Here is a 23,170-nt window from a genome sequence, read left to right as displayed (position 1 = left end):
AATGTCTCAAATGTATTAATTTAGTAAGAGGAAGGGGATTATGTGGGTTAACTCATGAAACATGATTGTCGAAATTAGTAACATATCCAAGAATTATGAAAAATTGTTAAATGTTAGTTATTTGATGTGTATGTTTGTAATGAAATAGACACCCTAGACAATGTCACATGGTTGTTATTTTAGTAAGAGGGGGGCGATTATGTGTGTTAAATCATGGAAAATGATTGTCGAAATTAGTACCATATTCAAGAATTATGAAAAATGATAAAATGTGAGTTATTTGATTGGTGTGTTTATCATGAAATAACCAGAGACAATGTCTCAAAGTTATTATTTTAGCAAGAGGAGAGGGGATTATGTTGGTTAAATCATGAAAAACGATTGTCGAAATTAATAACATATCCAAGAACTATGAAAAGTTATTAAATGTAAGTTATTTGATTGGTGTGTTTGTAATGAAATAAACAGACCAGATATTGTCTGAAAGTTAGTATTTTAGTAAGAGGGAGTCGATGATGTGGGTTAAATCATAAACAATGTTTGTCGAAATTAGTAACATATCCAAGAATTATGAAAAATGATTAAATATGAGTTATTTGATTGGTGTGTTCATAATGAAATAGCCAGGCTAGAAGAAGTATCAAAGTTGTTATTTTTGTAAAAGGAAGGGGATGGTGTCGGTTAAAGAGGGGGGAGATTATTTGGGTTACTTCATTAAAAATAATTGTCGAAATTAGTAACATATCCAAGAATTATGAAAAATGGTCAAATGTGAGTAACTTAATAGGTGTGTTTGTAATGAAAAAAACAGCCATATAATGTCTCAAAGTTATTATTTTAGTGATAGGAGGTGGCGATAATGTGGATTAACTCATGAAAAATTATTGTCGAAATTAGTAACATATCCAAGAATTATGAAAAATGAAGTTTTAGTTATTTGATTGATGTGTTTATAATGAAATAAACAGCCCAGTCAATGTAGCAAATTTATGATCTTAGTAAGAATTGGGCGATTAGATGTGCGCACTCATTAAATTTGATTGTCGAAATTCATAACCTATCTAAGAATTATAAAAAATGATGAAATGTGAGGTATTTTATTGATGTGTTTCTAATTAAATAAACAGCCCAGAAATGTCTCAAAGGTATTATTTTCGTAAGAGGAGAGGGATTATGTGATTGAACTCCGAAAAATGACTTGAAATTAGCAACATACCCAAAAATTATGAAAAATAATGAAATGTGAGTTATTTGATTGGTGTATTCGTAATGAAGTAGACAGACCAGACAATGTATGGAAGTTATTATTTTAGTAAGAGGTCGCAATTATTTGGGTTACTTCATTAAAAATAATCGTCAAAATTAGTAACATATCCAAAAATTATGAAAAATGATATAATGTGAGTTACTTCTTTGGTGGGTTTTTAATGAAATAACCAGCCATACCATGTCTAAAAGTAATTATTTTAGTGATAGAAGGGGGCGATAATGTGGATTTACTCATGAAAAGTGATAGTCGAAATTAGTAACATACCATAGCCTATGTATCAAAGTTTTTATTTTAGTAAGAGTGGTGGCGATAATGTAAGTTAAATCATGACCAAGACAATGTTGCTTAACTTTGATGATCTACATAAAGCAGTTGTTATTCCAAAATAGTCACCAATCTGATAATGACCAAGACAATGTTGCTTAGTTTTGTTTATCTACATAAAGCATTTGGTATTCCCAAGTATACACCAATCTGATAATGACCAAGATAATATCGCTTAACTTTGGTGATCTATATAAAGCATTTGGTATGTCCAAGTAGTCACCCATCTTATAATGACCAGTCTACATTTTGCTTAACTTTGGTGATCTGCATAAAGCATTTGGTATTCCCAAGTAGTCACCGATCTGATAAAGGCCAGACTCTATGTTGCTTAACTTTTATGGTATTCCCAAGTAGTCAGTCATATGATAATGACAAGACTTAATGTGGCTTAACTTTAGTGATACACATAAATTATTCTTTATCCCAAGTAGTCACCTATCTGAAATAACCCAGACAATGTTGCTTAACTTTGCTGATCTACAAAAAGCAATGGGTATTCCGAAGTAGTCACCCATCTGATAATGACAAAGACAATGCTGCTGAACTTTGATGAACTACATAAAGCATTTGGTATTTCCAAATATCACCAACCTGATAATGACCAAGACAATGTTGCTTTACTTTGGTTATCTACATAAAACATTTTCTATTTCCAAGTAGTCACCCATTTGTTAATGACCAAGACAATGTTACTTAACTTTAGAGATCTATACAAACCATTTGGTATTCCCAAGTAGTCACCAATTTGATAATAACCAAGACCATGTTGCTTAACTTTAGTGAGCTACATGAAGCATTTGCTATTCCGAAGTAGTAACTCATCTTCAAAATTGTCAAATTGGAACTGTAGTGGAGAAGCACCTTCAAAATTGTCAGGTCCGACCCATACTGCACAAGACCTTAAAAATGGCAAATCGGACTGCACAAACACTTTCAAAATTGTCGAATTGGACCCATACAACAGAAGCACCTTCAAAATTTTTCAAATCAGACCTATACTACATAAGCACCTTCAAACTTTTGCAAATCCGACCTATACTGCACAAGCAAATTTAAAATTTTCAAATCGGACCTATACAGCAAAAGCACCTTCCAAATTTTGCAAATCGGACCTATACTACACAAGCACCTTCAAAATTTTGCAAATCGGACCTATACTGCACAAGCACCTTCAAAGATTTTCAAAACGGACCTATACTGCACAAGTACCTTCAAAATTGTTAAAATCGGACCTATACTGCACAAGCCCCTTCAAAATTATCAAATCGGATCTATAATGCACAAGCACCTTCACAATTGTCAAATCGGACCTATACTGCAAAATGACATTCAAAATTGTTAAAGAGGACCTATACTGCACATGCACCTTCAAAATTTTGACAATCGGACCTATACTGCACAATGACCTTCAAAATTTTGCAAATCCAACCTATACTGCACAAGCACCTTCAAATTGTCAAATCGGACATATACTGCATAAGCACCTTCAAAATTTTTTAAATCGAACTTATACTGCACAAGCACCTTAAAATTTTTCAAATTGGACCGATACTGCACTAGCACCTTAAAATTTTCAAATCGGACCTATACTACACAAGCATCTTCAAAATTGTCGATTAGGACCTATACTGCACAAGCACCTGCAAAAGTGTCAAATCGGACCGATATCGCACAAGCACCTTCAAAATTTTGCAAATCCGACCTATACCGCACAAGCACCTTCAGACTTGTCAAATAGGGCACATGCATGACCAGTCTACTGCTTGCTGACGTGAAGATCACGTAACATGACTCAGCAGGTTATGAATTCAGGGTGACCCAAAAAAAACGGGCCCCGTGTACACTTTATGTGGTAGAGTTAGGGCCTGCTTTTTTGGAGTGCTTATAAATCGATTTAAAAATATGTAATGTTTAACGTTAAAATAACACTTTTGGGGGGCGGGCCTGCAGAAAATCGGTTAGCTGACCATTTTGGGCCCAAATTTCGATATTTGTCGTCCGGAGGGTGGAGCTTCAATATGATACCAAGTTTGTTAATTTTTGTTCTCTGTCGAAAGTTTTTAGCAGACATACAAACACACATACACACATACATACATACATACATTTTCGCTTTTATATATATAGATAAAGTAATAATCTAATGATTTTCTTTTTAGTATTAGTAACAATATCATCTCCTAATTCTGTTTAGAAGGAGGAAGGCGAAAGATGTGATAGCTTGAATTTTAAGAATAGATACTACACTTTGATCTTATCCAAAAGACTAAGTAACCGTATTATATAGTGTAATTTCCTACTGAACATTATCTTCTATTAAGAAAAGATGCATTTTATTTATTGTGTACTAAATTGATGCAAGATGTCATATTCCAAAAATCACATCGCTGAACTGCTGATTCCATGAATCAGTGCATGCTGGATGCTTATTGTAACATTTCAAAAATCACGTTCAGAACGAGTCAGCATGTTAACAAAACAAAACAAACGGCCATTTTCTTTTTGTATTAGTAACAATATGATATCCTAACTTTGTTTAACGGAGGGGGGAATGAGACGGCTTGAATTCTAAGAACGGATAGTACACTTTGATCTTAGCCAAAAGAGCAAGTAACCATATTATATAGCGTAATTTCCTACCGAACATTATCTTCTATTAAAAAAAGATGCATATTATATGTTTATTGTGTACTAAATTGAGACAAGATGTCGTATTCTAAAAATCACATCTGAAATAAAAACATTATTATTTATGAAGCCATTCTTAGTATTGGGAGAGCATGTTTTTTATATAATCTATATAATCCTGAATTAAAGAGGATGGGGATTAAAGAATTGAATGCTGAGACTGATACTACACTCAGGAATTCATGTTAAAGTAATATGTACTAGCATATTACCCGGTGTCACCCAGGATTGGATAGCATAGGTGGATATATGTACTAGCAGAATACCCGGCATAGCCCGGAATTGGATGAAATGGGTGGGTATATGTACTAGCAGAATACCCAGCGTCACCCGGGATTGGATGAAATAGGTGAAATGTTTCTTAGCAGAATACCCGGCATCGCCTGGGATCGGATAAGATAGGTGGATATGTGTACCAGCAAAATACCCGGCGTTGCCAGGGATTTGATGATATAGGTGGATATATGTACTAGCAGAATACCCAGCGTCGACCGGGATTGTATGAGATAGGTGGATATATGTACTAGCAAAATTCCCGACGTTGCCTGGGATTGGATGAGATAGGTGGAATGTTTCCTAGCAGAATACCTGGGATCGGATAAGAATACATTATATAGTAAGAGGGGGGGGCGATTATGTCGTTTAAATCATGAAGAATGATTGTCAAAATTATTAACATATCCAAGAATTATAAAAATGATGAAATGTGAGTTATTTGATTGGTGTGTTTGTAATGGAGAAACCAGCCAGACAATGTCTCTAAGTTATAATTTTAGTAAGAAAAGGGCGATTATGTGGGCTAAATCATGAAAAATTATTGTCAAAATTAGTAACATATCCAAGAATTATGAAAAATAATGAAATGTGAGTTATCTGATTGGTCGGTTCGTAATGAAATAAACAGCCCAGATGATGTATCAAAGTTTATATTTTAGTAAGAGCGGGGCTATAATTTGTGTTAAAGCAAGAAAAATTATTGTCCAAATTAGTAACGTATTCAAGAATTATGAAAAATGATGAAATGTGAGTTGTTTGATTGGTGTGTTTGTAATGAAATACCCAGCCAGACAATGTCTCAAAGTTATTGTTTTAGTAAGAGGAAGGGGATTATGTGGGTTAAATCATGAAAAATGATTGTCGAAATTAGTAACATATCCAAGAAATATGAAAAGTGATGTATTTAAGTTATTTGATTAATGTTTATAATGAAATAAACAGCCCAGACATAGTCTCAAAGTTATTATCTTAGTAAGAGGGGATCGATTATGTGGGTTAAGTCACAAAAAATGATTGATGAAATTAGTAACATGTCCAAGAATTATGAAAAATGATAAAATATGAGTTTTTTTTGTGTTGTTTTACACAGACATCACCACATTATAAAGGCCAAGAGGCCACTTGAGGATAGGGGTTAAAGAGTCTACAGTAGAAATTGGACAATATAGTAATCATTACTAATGGAAATTCGGTAAATTTGTTAACTTATATAGAACGGCTCATCAAGAACTTGTTTACGTTAAACTTGAAGAGAACCATACTGTAGTCAGCCGGACAGTTTGCGGTAGTGCGGTAGTTTTTTTGGTTTTGCTTCTCCAACTTTGGTTGTGCAGTAGTTTTTTGGGTTTGCTTTCTCCAACTTTGGTTGTTTGGTAGTTTTTTTGGTTTTATTTCTCCAACTTTGGTTGTTCAGTAGTGTTTTTAGTTTTATTTCTCCAACTTTGGTTGTTCGGTAATGTTTTTGGTTTTGCTTCTCCAACTTTGGTTGTTCGGTAATGTTTTTTTGGTATTATTTCTCCAACTTTGGTTGTTCGGTAATGTTTTTGGTTTTATTTCTCCAACTTTGGTTGTTTGGTAGTTTTTTTGGTTTTATTTCTCCAACTTTGGTTGTTCGGTAGTGTTTTTGGTTTTGTTTCTCCAACTTTGGGTCTTTGGTAGTTTTTTTTGGTTTTATTTCTCCAACTGTAGTTGTTCGGTAGTGTTTTTGGTTTTGCTTCTTCAACTTTGGTTGTGCGGTAGTTTTTTTAGGTTTTGTTTCTCCAACTTTGGTTGTTCGGTAGTGTTTTTGGTTTTGTTTCTCCAACTTCGGTTGTTCGGTAGTGTTTTTGGTTTTGCTTCTTCAACTTTGGTTGTGCGGTATTTTTTTTGGTTTTGTTTCTCCAACTTTGGTTGTGCAGTAGTTTTTTTGGTTTTGTTTCTTCAACTTTGGTTGTGCAGTAGTTTTTTTGGTTTTGTTTCTCCAACTTTGGTTGTGCAGTCGTTTTTTTGGTTTTGTTCCTCCAACTTTGGTTGTGCGGTATTTTTTTTGGTTTTACTTCAACTTTGGTTGTGCGGTATTTTTTTTTGGTTTTACTTCTTCAACTTTTGTTGTGCGGTAGTTTTTTTTGGTTTTGCTTCTCCAACTTTGGTTGTGCGGTAGCTTTTTTGGTTTTGTTTCTCCAACTTTGATTGTGTGGTAGTTTTTTTGGTTTTGTGTCTCCAACTTCGGTTGTTCAGTATTTTTTTTTTGATTTTTTTCCTCCAACTTTTGTTGTGCGGTAGTTTTTTTGGTTTTGCTTCTCCAACTTTGATTGTGCATTAGTTTTTTTGGTTTTGTTTCTCCAACTTTGATTGTGTGGTAGTTTTTTTGGTTTTGTGTCTCCAAACCTCATTGCTTTTCTGAACGAGTTTGTTTAAGCTACTGAGTCAGTTTGGCTTTTTTTTATCTTTTTTTATTACATTTTCACCCAAAACAAGGCACATTCCCACTTTGATGTAAGGTGCAAGGTGCTACTATGAGAGGCATAAGCTACAGGGGTACTATGTGGGGAGTTGGGCAGTAAGATGTCGGTTCACGTTACACTTGAACTTCTGCATGTCAGTACAGTTGGGGAAGCAGGAACCCAGATGGGAATGCCAAAGTAGCAGTTCTGGGGAAGAAACTACTGGAGTAGAAGGCTCTCTTACATCTAGGGATTTCAACTGTGAAGGGGTGGGATTTTGCTGCTTGTTGGGTTTATCGGGGGTATTTATGTAGAGGGGGTACAAGTTGTTGCAGTTCGTTGGAGCATTCAACGTTACAGTACTTGTAGAACAGGCAGAGGGATGCTACATTTCGTCGATGGGACAGAGGTTGCAGCTTAGATGACAGTTCAGGACCTATCATGTTGGCGACTCTCATTTGAACCTTGTCTAGGAACGGGATACTAGTAGCAGATGCACCAGCCTAAGTATGGCAACAATACTCCATGCATGGGCGAATGGTGGTCTTACAGGATACTTTCGGGCATTAGTAGCTTTCTAGCATGGTAGAGAGAAGCTACCTTTTTCGCAGCGGTCCTGGCAATGCTCTCAATGTAATTGTTCCCACACGTGTTTCCTGGGAACGTTTAGGCCCAGGAGTTTTAAGGATGTACTCTAAGATAAAGAGTCTTTGGCCAATGCTGTTGGTGGTAGAGAAGGTTTCTTGCAGTTATTGAAGGAAACAAGTTTAATCTTGACAGCATTGAATGTGACCACCCATTTTTCTCCCATTCCACTACAGATTGGAGGTCATCCTCTAGTGTTTCTGCCATTTCTTTAGATATGTGTTCATTTGTTTTCCTGCCGTGTCTGTTATAGAGCGTGGTGTCCTCAGCATATATACCCATCTCACAGACAATTTTGTCAGGGAGGTCATTTATGAATATTAGGAATAACAGAGGTCCAAGGATAGACCCCTGAGGCACTTCCGCATTTATATCATATTGTTTAGATGTACGACCGCCGAGGACGATCTGGATTTTTCTCTTATCTAAGAAGGATTTAATTATGTTAAGTATTGTTCCAGTGATACTGTATGATCTGATTTTTCTGAGAAGACCTTCATACCATAGTCTGTCAAAAGCCTTAGATATATCTAAAGCTACCGCTCTACCCTACCCTGCTTTGTCAAGTGAATGGTATATACGCTCAGGTTACAGTTAGGATGTCTGCTGTGGAACGGGTTTGCCTAAATCCATATTGTTGGTCGGTCAGAAGTTTAGCATCTGTAAGGTGATGGACTAGAGCTTGGTTAATAATGGACGCAAATATTTTGGTGAAAAGTGGGAGGAGGCTAATGGGGTGGTAATTTACTGGATCAGTTCTTTCACCAGAATTCTTGAAAACTGGTACCACATAAGCAGTTTTCCAGCAGGCAGGAAAGCAAGTCCATTAAGGTATTTGTTGTAAAGTTTGGAGAGAACTGGAGCTACTTTGGCGGAGCACCTTTTTAATAGCACAGCTGGGATGAGATCAAGTCCACATGCTTTTGAAGTGTCAAGATTTTTTATGATAGCATGCACCTGGGAAGGGGTAATTTTCAGATCGTCTAGTGTGGCATCTGTTCGTAAAGGAAAGTCAAGGAGTGGGTGGTTGGAAGGGTCCAGTGTGGAGTTGGAGGCAAACCGACTGGCAAGCATGTTAGCCTTCTCGGTTGCTAAGCAAACAACCTCATGATTGTTGGATAATAGGGGAATTGTTGATTGCCAATTATTTACTACACTGTTATAGATTTTCCAGAAGTCACGGGTTCCTAATTTTTGTGCTTCGATGCATTTTTTGGTGGTTTTAGTAAATTCTCTCTTAGCTGTCACTATTTCTTTTTTACAGTTACTTCTGGCTTCTATATACTTCTGTCTGTTTGAACTGGACTTATGTCGGTTAAATCTGCGGTACGCATGCTGCCTTTGTGCAATGGAGCTGCACAAGTAAAAGTAAACCATTGGGGAGAGTAGGGCTTGCTATAAAATTACCGCGTGGGAACATGTGCTTCAATTGCCATTTTGAATCATTCAGTGGTCTCATTTGTGCACTATCCAGCAGGAAGTGAAAAGATATTTCGCCTTGGGGCGTCTCTGATGAGATCCCTAATGGCTTCCCAGTCAGCCTTTTTATAATATCTTGTTGTTTTGAGCAATGGCTCTTCAGTTTTGGCTCCAGAGTTTTGGGCGATTTCAACTATTATCACTACATGATCAGCATTCCCAAGTGGGCTGTAGGCATTCGTAACACAATCATCAGGAATTGTGGTCAGGAACAGATCTAAAAGTGATTGCGTGTTGTTCTTGCTGGTCAGGGAAACGGGTTGGAAACGTAACCATCTGTGATAGGGAATGAGATATAGAGAAACTATGTGTTGTGCTACCAGCTGCGTCTGTATAAGTAGAAAATCCAAGCCAGTTGTTGTGGTGGACATTGAAGTCACCAAATACATGCACTTGTGCGCTAGTGTCGAGGGAAAGTGTTGTATCTATGCTGTCAGAGACTTTGTTTATTAGGCTACAGTCCTGGGTCGAGGGAGAGTGGTAGAGAAAATAAAAGTAACTAATGTTATATGCATGTTAAGTCTAAAGCACATAAAGGCTTGGTGGTCCGATTCTAGTTTTGTTTCTCTAGTGTTGCGAATGTAGACTCCAAGTCCATGCATATGTCTGTCAGAGTCCTTACGGCAGATTGGGAGATATCCAGGTATGTGAAAGTAGATAGAGGGGATGGAGGAGTATAGGTTAGTCTCACTTAGTGCTAAGATATCCGAGGTGTTTGTTAGGAGAAATGCTTCAACATCATTTAAATTAGTTCTAAGCCCACGGATGTTCGTAAATGCAAGCCTCAAGGGAGGAAGCAATCTGGTTTTGTTTGAGTTTCTGAAAAGCCAGAGAAACATGTGTAGACAAAGAAATATCACAAAATTAGCATGTAAAAGTCGTTCAAATAAAAGATAGATGTGACATCGCTTCGTAACTCGTAGATATTATAATTTAGACAGTGTATAAAATGTTTTAAGAATGAGTGACCTCCCCGAACGCCCCCCCCCCCGAAAAAAGCTTTTGCTGGACATACACAAAAAGTGCACACACACACCCACACTTATATATAGACTAGGGGGGGTTACCCAGCATTGCTCAGGACTGTATAAACAATGAGAAAATTGAATTTGATTTTGAATATATTTATTATTCTTAGGAGAGGAATTTTTAATGTCTATGTATCCTTTGCTATTTTGAGCAAATGAATATTTTACCTACCTAAGACGGGTATTACAGGTATGAAATAATTGTATCTTACCTAGGGTAGGTAATTTACAGCTTGTATATGAAATAATTTTACCTTTGCAAGGACGGTGAATATACAGCACATATTTAAAATAATTTTACCTACACTAAGACGGGTAATTTAAATAGATATATTAAACAATTTCACAAACTTTTTTTTACCCCAAAATGGACATTACTTTCTCCAACTTTCTCCCAAAAGAAAACTCAAGAGCACGTTTAAAATTAACATAATCATGCTTCTTTCTACCTACTACTACAACCATCACATCATTCCCGTATGAATACATAAAGCATTTTAACAAATATAGATCACCCCCTATAGAAACTTTGCCTAGGAAACTTTCATAGGAAACCAACAATATATATGTATTAATCCAATTGTGAGATCATTAACTGTTTAAGCCATATCTGGAATCGACTTCACAAATGAAGTAATTTGGAGATAGAAAATTGTTTAATCCATTTCTGGTACAAACTTTATATTTCACTACCCTCATTTAATCCAGGGCGACGCTGATTATTCTGCTAATATATATTTGCCCCTATCTCATTCAATCCTGGGCAACGGCAGAAATTTTGCTAATATATATTTCTATCAATCTCCTTCAATTCCGTGCGACGCCGGGGATGTTGCAAATAGATTCTCTCATGTATCTCATTCAAGCTTGAGTAATGCCGGGTATTCTGCTGCAATCCCGAGAGCCAAGTATTTGTTTATTCTGTATTTGTACCTATATCATTTAATCCCAGGCGATGCCAGGTATTCTGCTAGTATTTATTTGCACCTGCATTATTAAATCCTATATATTTCCACCAATCTCATTCAATACGGGGCAATGCAGGGTATTTTGCTAATATATATTTCCACCTATCTCATCTAATCCCAAGCGACGCCAGGTATTTTACTAATATATATTCTCACCTATTTCATTCAATCCCGGGCAATGCCGGGTGTTCTGCTAGTATATATCTCAATCAATCTCATTAAATTCTGGGCGACACAAGGTATTCTGTTAGTATATATTTCAATCAATCTAATTCAATCCAAGGCAACACCAGGTATTCTGCTAGCATATATTTGCATCTATCTCATTGGATCTGTGTATTCTGCTTGCATACATTAGCATGTACCTCATTCAATCCCGGGTGACTCAGGATAATCTGTAAGTATATATGTGGATGTATCTCATTGAATCCCATAATTCTTGTATATGTTACAAATTTCGACAATTATTTTTCATAAGTCAACCCACATTATCTTCAACCACTTACTAAAATAATAACTTTGATACATTTCACATTTCATCATTTTTCATAATTTCGATAATTATTTTCACGATTGAACCCACATTATCGCCCCCCCCCCCTACTAAAGTAATAACTTTGAGACATTGTCTGGGCTGTTTATTTTATTACAAACACACCAATAAAATAACTCACATTTCATCATTTTTCATAATTCTTGGATATGTTACTAATTTCGACAATATTTTTTTTCCGATTGAACGACATTTACGCCCCCCCCCCCATCACTAAAATAATAACTTTCAGACATTGTCTGGCTGTTTTTTATTACAAACACACCAATCAAATAACTCACATTTCATCATTTTTTATAATTCTTGGATATGTTACTAATTTCGATAATTTTTCATGATTTAGCCCACATCATCGCTCACCTCATAACAAATTCGCTTCTACGCATGCGTCATCTGACGTCGTAACCTGATTTCGTTTAAAGATTTAAAAATAAATGATCTAATTTTGTGTATGTCGTGTTAGGTCAGTTGGTTAGAGTGCTGGGTCATTATCTAAAGGTTTTGGGTTCGAATCGCGGTGTGAGATGTCTTTTTTTTTTCGATTTTTTAAATTTTAATATTGAAGCAGGGTTATTTAAGCCATTTTTCACGTAACGTTCGTTTTCTGTTTTTTTTTTACTTCGCTTATTCTTGGGTTTCATTAACCCCCCCCCCCCCCTCCAACCGACCACACACACCCAAAAACATTTTATATATAGGTTCCATGGACATGGATCTAATTTAATAACTTGATTGGAGCACAAAAAATAAATGTTAAGGGGTCATAATAGGGTCAAAGTTTTAAAAAATTGACCTCTGCGGTCTCTACCAAATTACTCAGACAATTTCTGGTCTAAACATTTTAAATTTGACATAAAGGATATTCAGAGATAGGGCAAGCTTTTTACTTGGTTTGGGTCGAAAATTTTTAGTTACTAATATATAAATGTATGGATGTATGTTTGCATGTCTGCCTAAAACTTTTGACAGAGGCGATGGATTTTAGCAAGATCAGTATCGTTTTAAAGTCGACAAATATCGAAAAATTGGCTAAAAACATCAATATCTTCACCTTCAACTGGGAACTTTTCAACAGGGAGAGGGGTCGCTTTTTTCGCCGATATTTTTGAAAGTCATCCTCTCCTTTCGATTGTCCAGGCTTATTTTAAAAAATGTCACTTCCGGTTTGGCAGTGGTCGTAAAAGAATAGATGTCCGGTTTTTCCCCGTTCTTTTCCTCCTTCGCGGTGTGGGTTCAAGCCTGCCTTCCTACTACCACTTTTTTTTTTTTCTCAAAAGACACAACACCCAGGCAACGCCGGGTTGAAAGGCTAGTGTATATATATATATATATATATATATATATATATATGGTTTAATTTGACCAATCAATATTCTGCTATATAGTTTATTTCAATCTCTAAGCAGTCATTGATGGAGAATTCATCTTTATTTTTATGCTTATATACAAGATTCTCAGCTTGGAACATCGAAAAGACCATATAAAATGATGTATTTGTTGTTTTCCTGATCAATGAAATTTACAGATTTGTTGTTTTAGATAATCTATAATTTTGTGAACCATTTTATTCAACGTGTATATACAAATCACATGTTTGAGTTGTATTATTCCAGGGTGCATATCTTAATTTATTTGAATCATATTATTCCAGGGTGCATATCTTATTTTATTTAAATCTTATTATTCCAGGGTGCATATCTTATTTTATTTAAATCTTACTATTCCAGGGTGCATATCTTATTTTATTTGAATCTTATTTCCAGAGTGCATATCTTATTTTATTTGAATCTTATTATTCCAGGGTGCATATCTTATTTTATTTGAATCTTATTTCCAGGGTGCATATCTTATTTTATTTGAATCTTATTATTCCAGGGTGCATATCTTATTTTATTTGAATCTTATTATTCCAGAGTGCATATCTTATTTTATTTGAATCTTATTTCCAGAGTGCATATCTTATTTTATTTGAATCTTATTATTCCAGGGTGTATATCTTATTTTATTTGAATCTTATTTCCAAGGTGCATATCTTATTTTATTTAAATCTTATTATTCCAGGGTGCATATCTTATTTTATTTGAATCTTATTTCCAGAGTGCATATCTTATTTTATTTGAATCTTATTATTCCAGGGTGCATATCTTATTTTATTTGAATCTTATTTCCAGGGTGCATATCTTATTTTATTTGAATCTTATTATTCCAGGGTGCATATCTTATTTTATTTGAATCTTATTATTCCAGAGTGCATATCTTATTTTATTTGAATCTTATTTCCAGAGTGCATATCTTATTTTATTTGAATCTTATTATTCCAGGGTGTATATCTTATTTTATTTGAATCTTATTTCCAAGGTGCATATCTTATTTTATTTGAATCTTATTATTCCAGGGTGCATATCTTATTTTATTTGAATCTTATTATTCCAGGGTGCATATCTTATTTTATTTGAATCTTATTATTCCAGGGTGCATATCTTATTTTATTTGAATCTTATTTCCAGAGTGCATATCTTATTTTATTTGAATCTTATTATTCCAGGGTGCATATCTTATTTTATTTGAATCTTATTTCCAGGGTGCATATCTTATTTTATTTGAATCTTATTATTCCAGGGTGCATATCTTATTTTATTTGAATCTTATTATTCCAGAGTGCATATCTTATTTTATTTGAATCTTATTTCCAGAGTGCATATCTTATTTTATTTGAATCTTATTATTCCAGGGTGTATATCTTATTTTATTTGAATCTTATTTCCAAGGTGCATATCTTATTTTATTTAAATCTTATTATTCCAGGGTGCATATCTTATTTTATTTGAATCTTATTTCCAGAGTGCATATCTTATTTTATTTGAATCTTATTATTCCAGGGTGCATATCTTATTTTATTTGAATCTTATTTCCAGGGTGCATATCTTATTTTATTTGAATCTTATTATTCCAGGGTGCATATCTTATTTTATTTGAATCTTATTATTCCAGAGTGCATATCTTATTTTATTTGAATCTTATTTCCAGAGTGCATATCTTATTTTATTTGAATCTTATTATTCCAGGGTGTATATCTTATTTTATTTGAATCTTATTTCCAAGGTGCATATCTTATTTTATTTGAATCTTATTATTCCAGGGTGCATATCTTATTTTATTTGAATCTTATTATTCCAGGGTGCATATCTTATTTTATTTGAATCTTATTATTCCAGAGTGCATATCTTATTTTTTTTTAATCTTATTATTCCAGGGTGCATATTTTATTTTATTTGAATCTTATTATTCCAGGGTGCATATCTTATTTTATTTGAATCTTATTTCCAGAGTGCATATCTTATTTTATTTGAATCTTATTATTCCAGGGTGTATATCTTATTTTATTTGAATCTTATTTCCAGAGTGCATATCTTATTTTATTTGAATCTTATTATTCCAGGGTGCATATCTTATTTTATTTGAATTGTATTATACCAGGGTGCATATCTTATTTTATTTGAATCTTATTATTCCAGGGTGATTATGTTATTTTATTTGAATCTTATTATTCCAGGGTGTATATCTTATTTTATTTGAATCTTATTTCCAGAGTGCATATGTTATTTTATTTGAATCTTATTATTCCAGGGTGCATATCTTATTTTATTTGAATTGTATTATACCAGGGTGCATATCTTATTTTATTTGAATCTTATTATTCCAGGGTGTATATCTTATTTTATTTGAATCTTATTATTCCAGGGTGTATATGTTATTTTATTTGAATCTTATTATTCCAGGGTGCATATCTTATTTTATTTGAATCTTATTATTCCAGGGTGCATATCTTATTTTATTTGAATCTTATTATTCCAGAGTGCATATCTTATTTTTTTTTAATCTTATTATTCCAGGGTGCATATTTTATTTTATTTTAATCTTATTATTCCAAGGTGCATATCTTATTTTATTTGAATCTTATTTCCAGAGTGCATATCTTATTTTATTTGAATCTTATTATTCCAGGGTGTATATCTTATTTTATTTGAATCTTATTTCCAGAGTGCATATCTTATTTTATTTGAATCTTATTATTCCAGGGTGCATATCTTATTTTATTTGAATTGTATTATACCAGGGTGCATATCTTATTTTATTTGAATCTTATTATTCCAGGGTGATTATGTTATTTTATTTGAATCTTATTATTCCAGGGTGTATATCTTATTTTATTTGAATCTTATTTCCAGAGTGCATATGTTATTTTATTTGAATCTTATTATTCCAGGGTGCATATCTTATTTTATTTGAATTGTATTATACCAGGGTGCATATCTTATTTTATTTGAATCTTATTATTCCAGGGTGTATATCTTATTTTATTTGAATCTTATTATTCCAGGGTGCATATGTTATTTTATTTGAATCTTATTATTCCAGGGTGCATATTTTATTTTATTTGAATCTTATTATTCCAGGGTGCATATTTTATTTTATTTGAATCTTATTTCCAGTGTGCATATCTTATTTTATTTGAATCTTATTATTCCAGGGTGCATATTTTATTTTATTTGAATCTTATTATTCCAGGGTGCATATTTTATTTTATTTAAATCTTATTATTCCAGGGTGCATATTTTATTTTATTTGAATCTTATTATTGCAGGGTGCATATTTTATTTTATTTAAATATTATTATTCCAGAGTGCATATTTTATTTTATTTGAATCTTATTATTCCAGGGTGCATATTTTATTTTATTTAAATATTATTATTCCAGGGTGCATATTTTATTTTATTTGAATCTTATTATTCCAGGGTGCATATCTTATTTTATTTGAATCTTATTATTCCAAGGGCATATACATTATTTTATTTGAATCTTATTATTCCAGGGTGCATATTTTATTTTATTTGAATCTTATTTCCTGGGTGCATATCTTATTTTATTTGAATCTTATTTCCAGGGTGCATATGTTATTTTATTTGAATCTTATTTCCAGGGTGCATATTTTATTTGAATCTTATTTCCAAGGTGCATATCTTATTTTATTTGAATCTTATTATTCCACGGTGCATATTTTATTTTATTTGAATCTTATTTCCAAGGTGCATATCTTTTTTTATTTTAATCTTATTATTCCAGGGTGCATATGTTATTTTATTTGAATCTTATTTCCAGGGTGCATATGTTATTTTATTTGAATCTTATTTCCAGAGTGCATATTTTATTTTATTTGAATCTTATTTCCAGGGTGCATATTTTATTTGAATCTTATTTCCAAGGTGCATATCTTATTTTATTTGAATCTTATTATTCCAGGGTGCATATCTTATTTTATTTGAATCTTATTATTCCAGGGTGCATATTTTATTTTATTTGAATCTTATTATTCCAGGGTGCATATCTTATTTTATTTGAATCTTATTATTCCAGGGTGCATATTTTATTTTATTTGAATCTTATTATTGCAGGGTGCATATTTTATTTTATTTGAATCTTATTATTCCAGAGTGCATATTTTATTTTATTTGAATCTTATTATTCCAGGGTGCATATTTTATTTTATATTAATCTTATTATTCCAGAGTGTATATTTTATTTTATTTGAATCTTATTATTTCCAGGGTGCATATCCTGCTAGATTAAAGAAGGTACTTATTGTTACAGCGCCACTTTGGTTCAAAGCACCTTTTAAAATATTACGACTTTTTGTGCGAGAAAAATTACGTGATAGGGTAAGTATTTTTTTTTTTAACTAATCTATCTATATATGTAAAAGGCAAAATGTGTGTGACCATTTCATGTATGTCTTGCAAAGGCTTTTTTCGCCGACGGTCCCGGGGGGGGGGGGGGTTAAGATCACTTAGAACTGTTGATATACCCCCTAGATAATAATATCTAGGATTTGGGAATGCGGGTCGCCTCTATATTTATTTATGTCGATTTTTACAAAATTATTTCTATTTCAGCCCGTCTTGTGTTCGTTCAGCTTTTTTGTATAAAATCAAACTAATTCAAAGCTAAGGCGTGTTCCCGGCAATTTCACCGGGAAACGTCCAGGAGCAATCAGCTTTGATCAATGTAGGGCCAAACTCCTTATATCAGACAATTGCTATTCAATCTGGTCAATGAGGAGCTGGTTTCCCCCTCCCCAACATCTTGGCGAATTGGTTAAACAAACCCAAACGCTGCCCTGCAGGTTAATGAGGTCAAATAGGAGCAGCAGAGTTAACTTTTATTGCGGCCACGTGTCAATTCTGTTTTTAATACTTAAATAAATAAATTCAAACGTGTTTCGATTGTATGTCGCGGTGGCCCAGTGGTTAACGTCACCATTTTTTTTTTTTTCACACTTTAATTTCCAATTTTGCCTCATGGGTTCGGGTTCAATCCTCACTTACCCTACCAAAACTTTTTATTTTTATTTTACCCCCCCCCCCCCCCCCCCTCCGAAGTTTTGATTTACTCAAAACCACACACGCCTCCAAACACTCGGGCAACGCCAGGTACCCCCCGCTAGTTGTATATACCAAAAAAATACTGTTTGGTTATTTGGGAGGAAAAAAAGGAGCATTTTCTGAAATTTTTTTTTCTTTTCTGTTATTCTATTTTTACTTATTTAATTACTTATAAATTGAATTACTAATTTGAAATTTCAAGACTTTGTTTCCTTTACAAATAAAGAATTCAAAAGAAATTTGGACATTTCTAATAATATTTAAATGTTCAACATCTCATCTAAATGACTAAATAAGTGTACACATTTATTTTTTATTCAAAGGAAATCTAAAATGCATTAATATAAAATATCCCCAGTCATTAAATATGAATTCAAAACACTGAATGCATTTGCTAGAGTTCAACTTATTATTCCCTTCATTGATTGAAGATTAGTTTAAGTGGCTCATTTTGTAATAAAATTTCATTGGAAACAAAATTTGTACATTTTTTTCTCCATGTAACCATAGTTAAATTTTTATTACTTTTCATAGAACTCTTAAAAAGTAATGCTTAAATATTTGCCGCCATTTTGATGATTTTATGAAATAATTGTTCTGTCTAATTTTCATGCGAAAATGATATTTTCCAGGTATTTACAGTAAACCTTACTGAGCTGCCTATCCATATTCCTCGAGATTCTATTCCTAAACAACTCGGAGGTCATTTAGTGCCAAATCATACTGGTTGGTTAAGAATTTGTTTCCAAGTAGCTACAAATCAAAATCCAGACATGTCTTCTTACTTTATTAGTCGTCTACCCCAGCAGGGGACAGAGTCAAAAGAAGTAATTCAGTCAGGTGCTTCAACAGATACTGAGCACCAAATCTTTATAAGTGATCTTGACTCAGAGGAATCTAAAGAAACAGTTTGTGAGAAATACAATAATGAAGACAAGGAAAAAGAGGCAGAAGATAGAGCAAAAAAGGAGAAAGAAGTGATTGTTGAAAAAGAAACATCTGAGAAAGTGCAGCAGACAGATTTTCGATCTTCTGATACACGAAAACGATCATCAGACTGTGATAAAAATCAATCTGAGATCAATGACCCAAATCTTCCCTGCAAACGCAAGCCTCAAATTTATGAGGAGAGCTTGCACATGCCCACTGATAATGGCATGGGTATAGAAGCTTTAGCTGAACGTGTTAGGACTCTACGAAAAAAAGGCCTTCAGCAAGAATATCTCAGTATCAGATCGGAATCACCAACTGGCAATTTCCATGTTTCAAGGTCAGTATCCTTTCATATGCATAACACATTTTTTTTTTCAAGATCTTTCAAGAAAAAAATTATTTTGCTAATTTTTATCTAAAAGCAAAGAACTAACGAAGAATTGGATCATTTCTAAATCAATTGTTTATTAGCAAAAATCAAATGTGTTATATTTTATCAAAATTTAATTTTATTTTGAATTAAACTTTATATTGATTGTAGTGAGAAAGTGTTTGGGATAAACTTGATACTTTTTGGAAAGGAAAAAAATGTCATATCTTGGTCAGTAATTGCTGTATTCTCAAAATTCCAAGTGCATCTTTTGTCGAATACAGATCACTTGAAGAAACCACCCTGAGCCTCCACCATGGTCTCTAGGTGAGACTTGAACCTGAAGTATACAACTTTCATAGTGTCCTTCAAAAGACGTCTGAATACGAGTTTGATTTTGACAATCAGTTCATCTTATATATTGCAGCATGATTGTCCTTGGGATATAGTTGGATGAGTTAGACCGAAAATGATGAAGTTATGGAAGTTCTCAGACAGCTACTCCAGATTTATTCCAGACATGTAATATGAAACCGAGTCCTATGGCCATACATATGGCTTTTTCACAGTTACCCTCTCACTGTCGTGGTCAGCAAGCATCTGAATTGAGTCTGAGTCCCTTTTCAAAAATGCGGAGTGGCATAACATGACCTTCACTGAAAAATGTCCAAAGATCATCACAGTTTGAGGAATTGGTCTTCATGATGTGCAGGACTTTGTATGAACTTTTTATGTCACTCTGATGTCCATCTCTCTCACCAAGGCCTGGATTTTGCTGCATCTTTTTTGTGTTGTCTCAATGAATTTCATTGTGTGGATACATTCTGAATGTGATATGATCCTTTTTGTTAACCCTTGCAGCTACGTCGCAAATCTTCAGCTCACATCTCACAGACTTCAAGATGTACAAGGTGCACTAAGATTTCCGATGTTTCGAATTGAGCACAACTTAGCACAGCTAAGATTTTCGATGTTTCGAATTGAGCACAACTGATTATGATGGAGATTATACGTTTTCAATATTCTGGTGTTTTCCATCCATCGTCGTCGCTAACTATTAAATACTTTGAATGGATCTGAAAAGAAAGGGTATCAAACTTACTAGAAACACCCTGTAGCTTAGGCTCTGCCATTTCAGCTTTGATTTAAAGTTTAAGGAATTTAAAATAATCTTTAAGAAATTATATTTAGGATTATTTGATTTTCATTCTCTAAATGTAATTATTTTTCATGCTTGTATATTTATACAAACTCCTGTTTTCTAGCAATGGTAAAGATTTATTTTACTTTTAATAGATTTGCGAAACATTCACTTTCAAAATGATTCATTTCTATGTTATTTAAAACATTTATTTGATTCAAGTAAAACACAAAAAATATTTCTTTCTGTTTGTCTTTGCCCATTACTAATAGGATAGATGAGAGTTTGTGGGGTTTTTTTAAGCTGAAAAATTTAATTTTGCAATATGAGTTGGTGGATCTTAAACAATTTTGGGGTTAATGTCTTTGATGAATAATCAAAGTAAACTTGACATGTTCCTTCCCTCAAACTTGTCAATTGCCTTTCTCCTAATTTTGTTTTCTAAAATTAAGCACAAAAATAATTTGGAAAAATTGATGCCATTTCAGTATATATGTGAATAAATTTCATTCTTTACACCTGTAAATTTGTCATTAAAAAAAACAAAAAAACTTTAATTCAAATGTGTGTAATGCAATTCTTGGTTGTGTTATTTGTTTTGTCATCTCTATTGTCACTAATTTCCCATTGACAAAGTAATATTTCAAGGATCAAGCATTTTTCCAAGTATTCTAATTATTTACTACACAAATTAATTTTTACTATTATGTTACTAACAATTCATTGAAATAAATCATCTGTATCGAACTTTTTCTTTCACAAATTTGTAATACACATTTGTGCTGAAATCCTTATTATTCTTTCATGTTTTTGTCAATGTTAAAATATTTCAGACATGTTAACAAGTTTTTTTTTAAACATATAATTTCTCATGAGAATTTTTTAATGTATTATTTTTCAGAGCCAAATACAATCTTCCAAAGAATCGTTATCTCGATGTGTTGTGCTACGATCATTCCAGAGTTGTGTTATCATCATCGTTAGAAGGTGATCCAAGTCACGATTACATAAATGCTAACTTTGTTGATGGTTATAAGCAAAAAAATGCTTACATAACCACACAAGGTAAGAAACATATGATATTATTATGACTTTAAAAAGAAATGTTTAATTTTAAAAACAATTACAATTATTCTCAGCAAAAGAATTATCCTCAGTAATCTTGTTAAATCCATGTCTTAGATATTTTTGTACAAATACATAGAACATTACAAATTATCTGTTGTAATCTGAAAAAAAAATGTAATGGTGAACATACAAATTCTATCAGGTTTTTATGTTATGTAATAATTCAATATTTAAAATAAAAACTTAAAAACATATTTTAACTCATCAAATAAAGTAACTTGTGTATTTACTTTCATGTTGAGATTTTAGCATTTAAACTAGAATTTTTTAAAGAAATATTGGTATGTTGTATTGAAGTAGATAGTTAAATTGTCATTAATAATCTAAATAAATAATACAATATAATACTTTGTTGTTTAGATTTTAAAGTTTTGTTCAAACGCATAAAGGAAACATTAGTATCAAAGAATATAAAAACTGACAATTGCTTTGCAAACGATATTAATGTCATGACCAGTAGGGCAGGTTGATTTGCAACTTTTTTCAGAAAATCAAGGCACTGGTGATGATAGTTGGGGTTTGATGTAAAAAAAAAACACATACCAAAAATTAGATTCCTATCTTGAAAGGAAAATTGAGCATTTAATTTTAAAAGTCATGATGGAAAATGTTGAGAAATCCTTAATGTTCATAGCATTTTACACAAAACTGACTTTGAATTTCTACTATTTTTATAAAATACTCAATTAAAATTGATATATTTAGATAAAATACTTTGAAAGAAAAGTAAATACATGAATTGTAATTTTAATTATGAATCACAATTAACAAAATATCTCAACTTTTACTGCATTGATTAAACAAAAATTGTAAGAAAAGGCTAATTAGTGACTAAGTCTTTTAAATTTCATAATTCAAAAAGATATGCGAAGATGTACTACACATAACAACTTGATACAAGTTAGAGAACCATGTATTTTAATTTTTTATTAAACATAATAATAAGAACTATGTTATAATAGAACTAAATTGCTCTGTGTAATTTCCTTTTGAGGAAAATGAAGGTCTAATTTGGTGGCACAATGATTTTGTAATTATGTGTCGATGTCTTCCTGTCCTTGTGAAGCTTCTGTTGTTAATTTCACAGCTCTTTCCACTCCTTGTGAGTGGGCAAGTAATTTAGGAAATTTTAGTTTTGTTCCTGTCATAGACGATTTTACAAGTTCTTCACTTGTAAAACATTCTGTAAGTGCAGATTCACAAACTCCAGTTTGAGAAAGATCAATCAAATATTCTCTCACTTCCAATTCATCTGAATTTATCATCAAAATTATCATATTTTCCGGAAGTAGGGCAAAATTACTATATTTTAAACTGTTAAAAACATTATTTTGAATTTCAGTTGATTGTTGTTTTGTCCTCTGAATCATATTAAAAATATACTGTTGTTGGTTAAAAAAATTATTGTCAGTTTTGATCTCGAATCAACTAACTGCATACACTTGGATGATAAATTTGACCAGAATGTTTAATTTATCATGGAGTGTTTGAGGGTAGACA

At 32.8% G+C, this 23,170-nt stretch overlaps 1 protein-coding gene across 6 annotated transcripts in view; it reads left to right on the top strand.

Annotated features, from left to right (window-relative positions):
• The window catches only part of LOC145276873 (tyrosine-protein phosphatase non-receptor type 9-like), a 242,593-nt gene that overhangs the window by 182,715 nt on the left and 36,708 nt on the right, over positions 1–23,170 (top strand). For all 6 annotated transcript variants that reach the window (XM_080128284.1, XM_080128281.1, XM_080128282.1 and 3 more), the window contains 3 exons: positions 17,265–17,375; positions 18,731–19,368; positions 21,444–21,607. In XM_080128284.1, coding sequence (XP_079984410.1) covers positions 17,265–17,375; positions 18,731–19,368; positions 21,444–21,607 — 913 coding nt within the window. The remainder of the gene's footprint in view (positions 1–17,264; positions 17,376–18,730; positions 19,369–21,443; positions 21,608–23,170) is intronic.

Source organism: Euprymna scolopes, chromosome 5 (genome assembly GCF_053919585.1).
Source record: "Euprymna scolopes isolate OS-2025 chromosome 5, ASM5391958v1, whole genome shotgun sequence".
Classification (NCBI taxonomy): domain Eukaryota; kingdom Metazoa; phylum Mollusca; class Cephalopoda; order Sepiida; family Sepiolidae; genus Euprymna; species Euprymna scolopes.
Note: the sequence above shows the minus strand (reverse complement) of the source record. Positions and strands in the feature narration are given on the sequence as shown.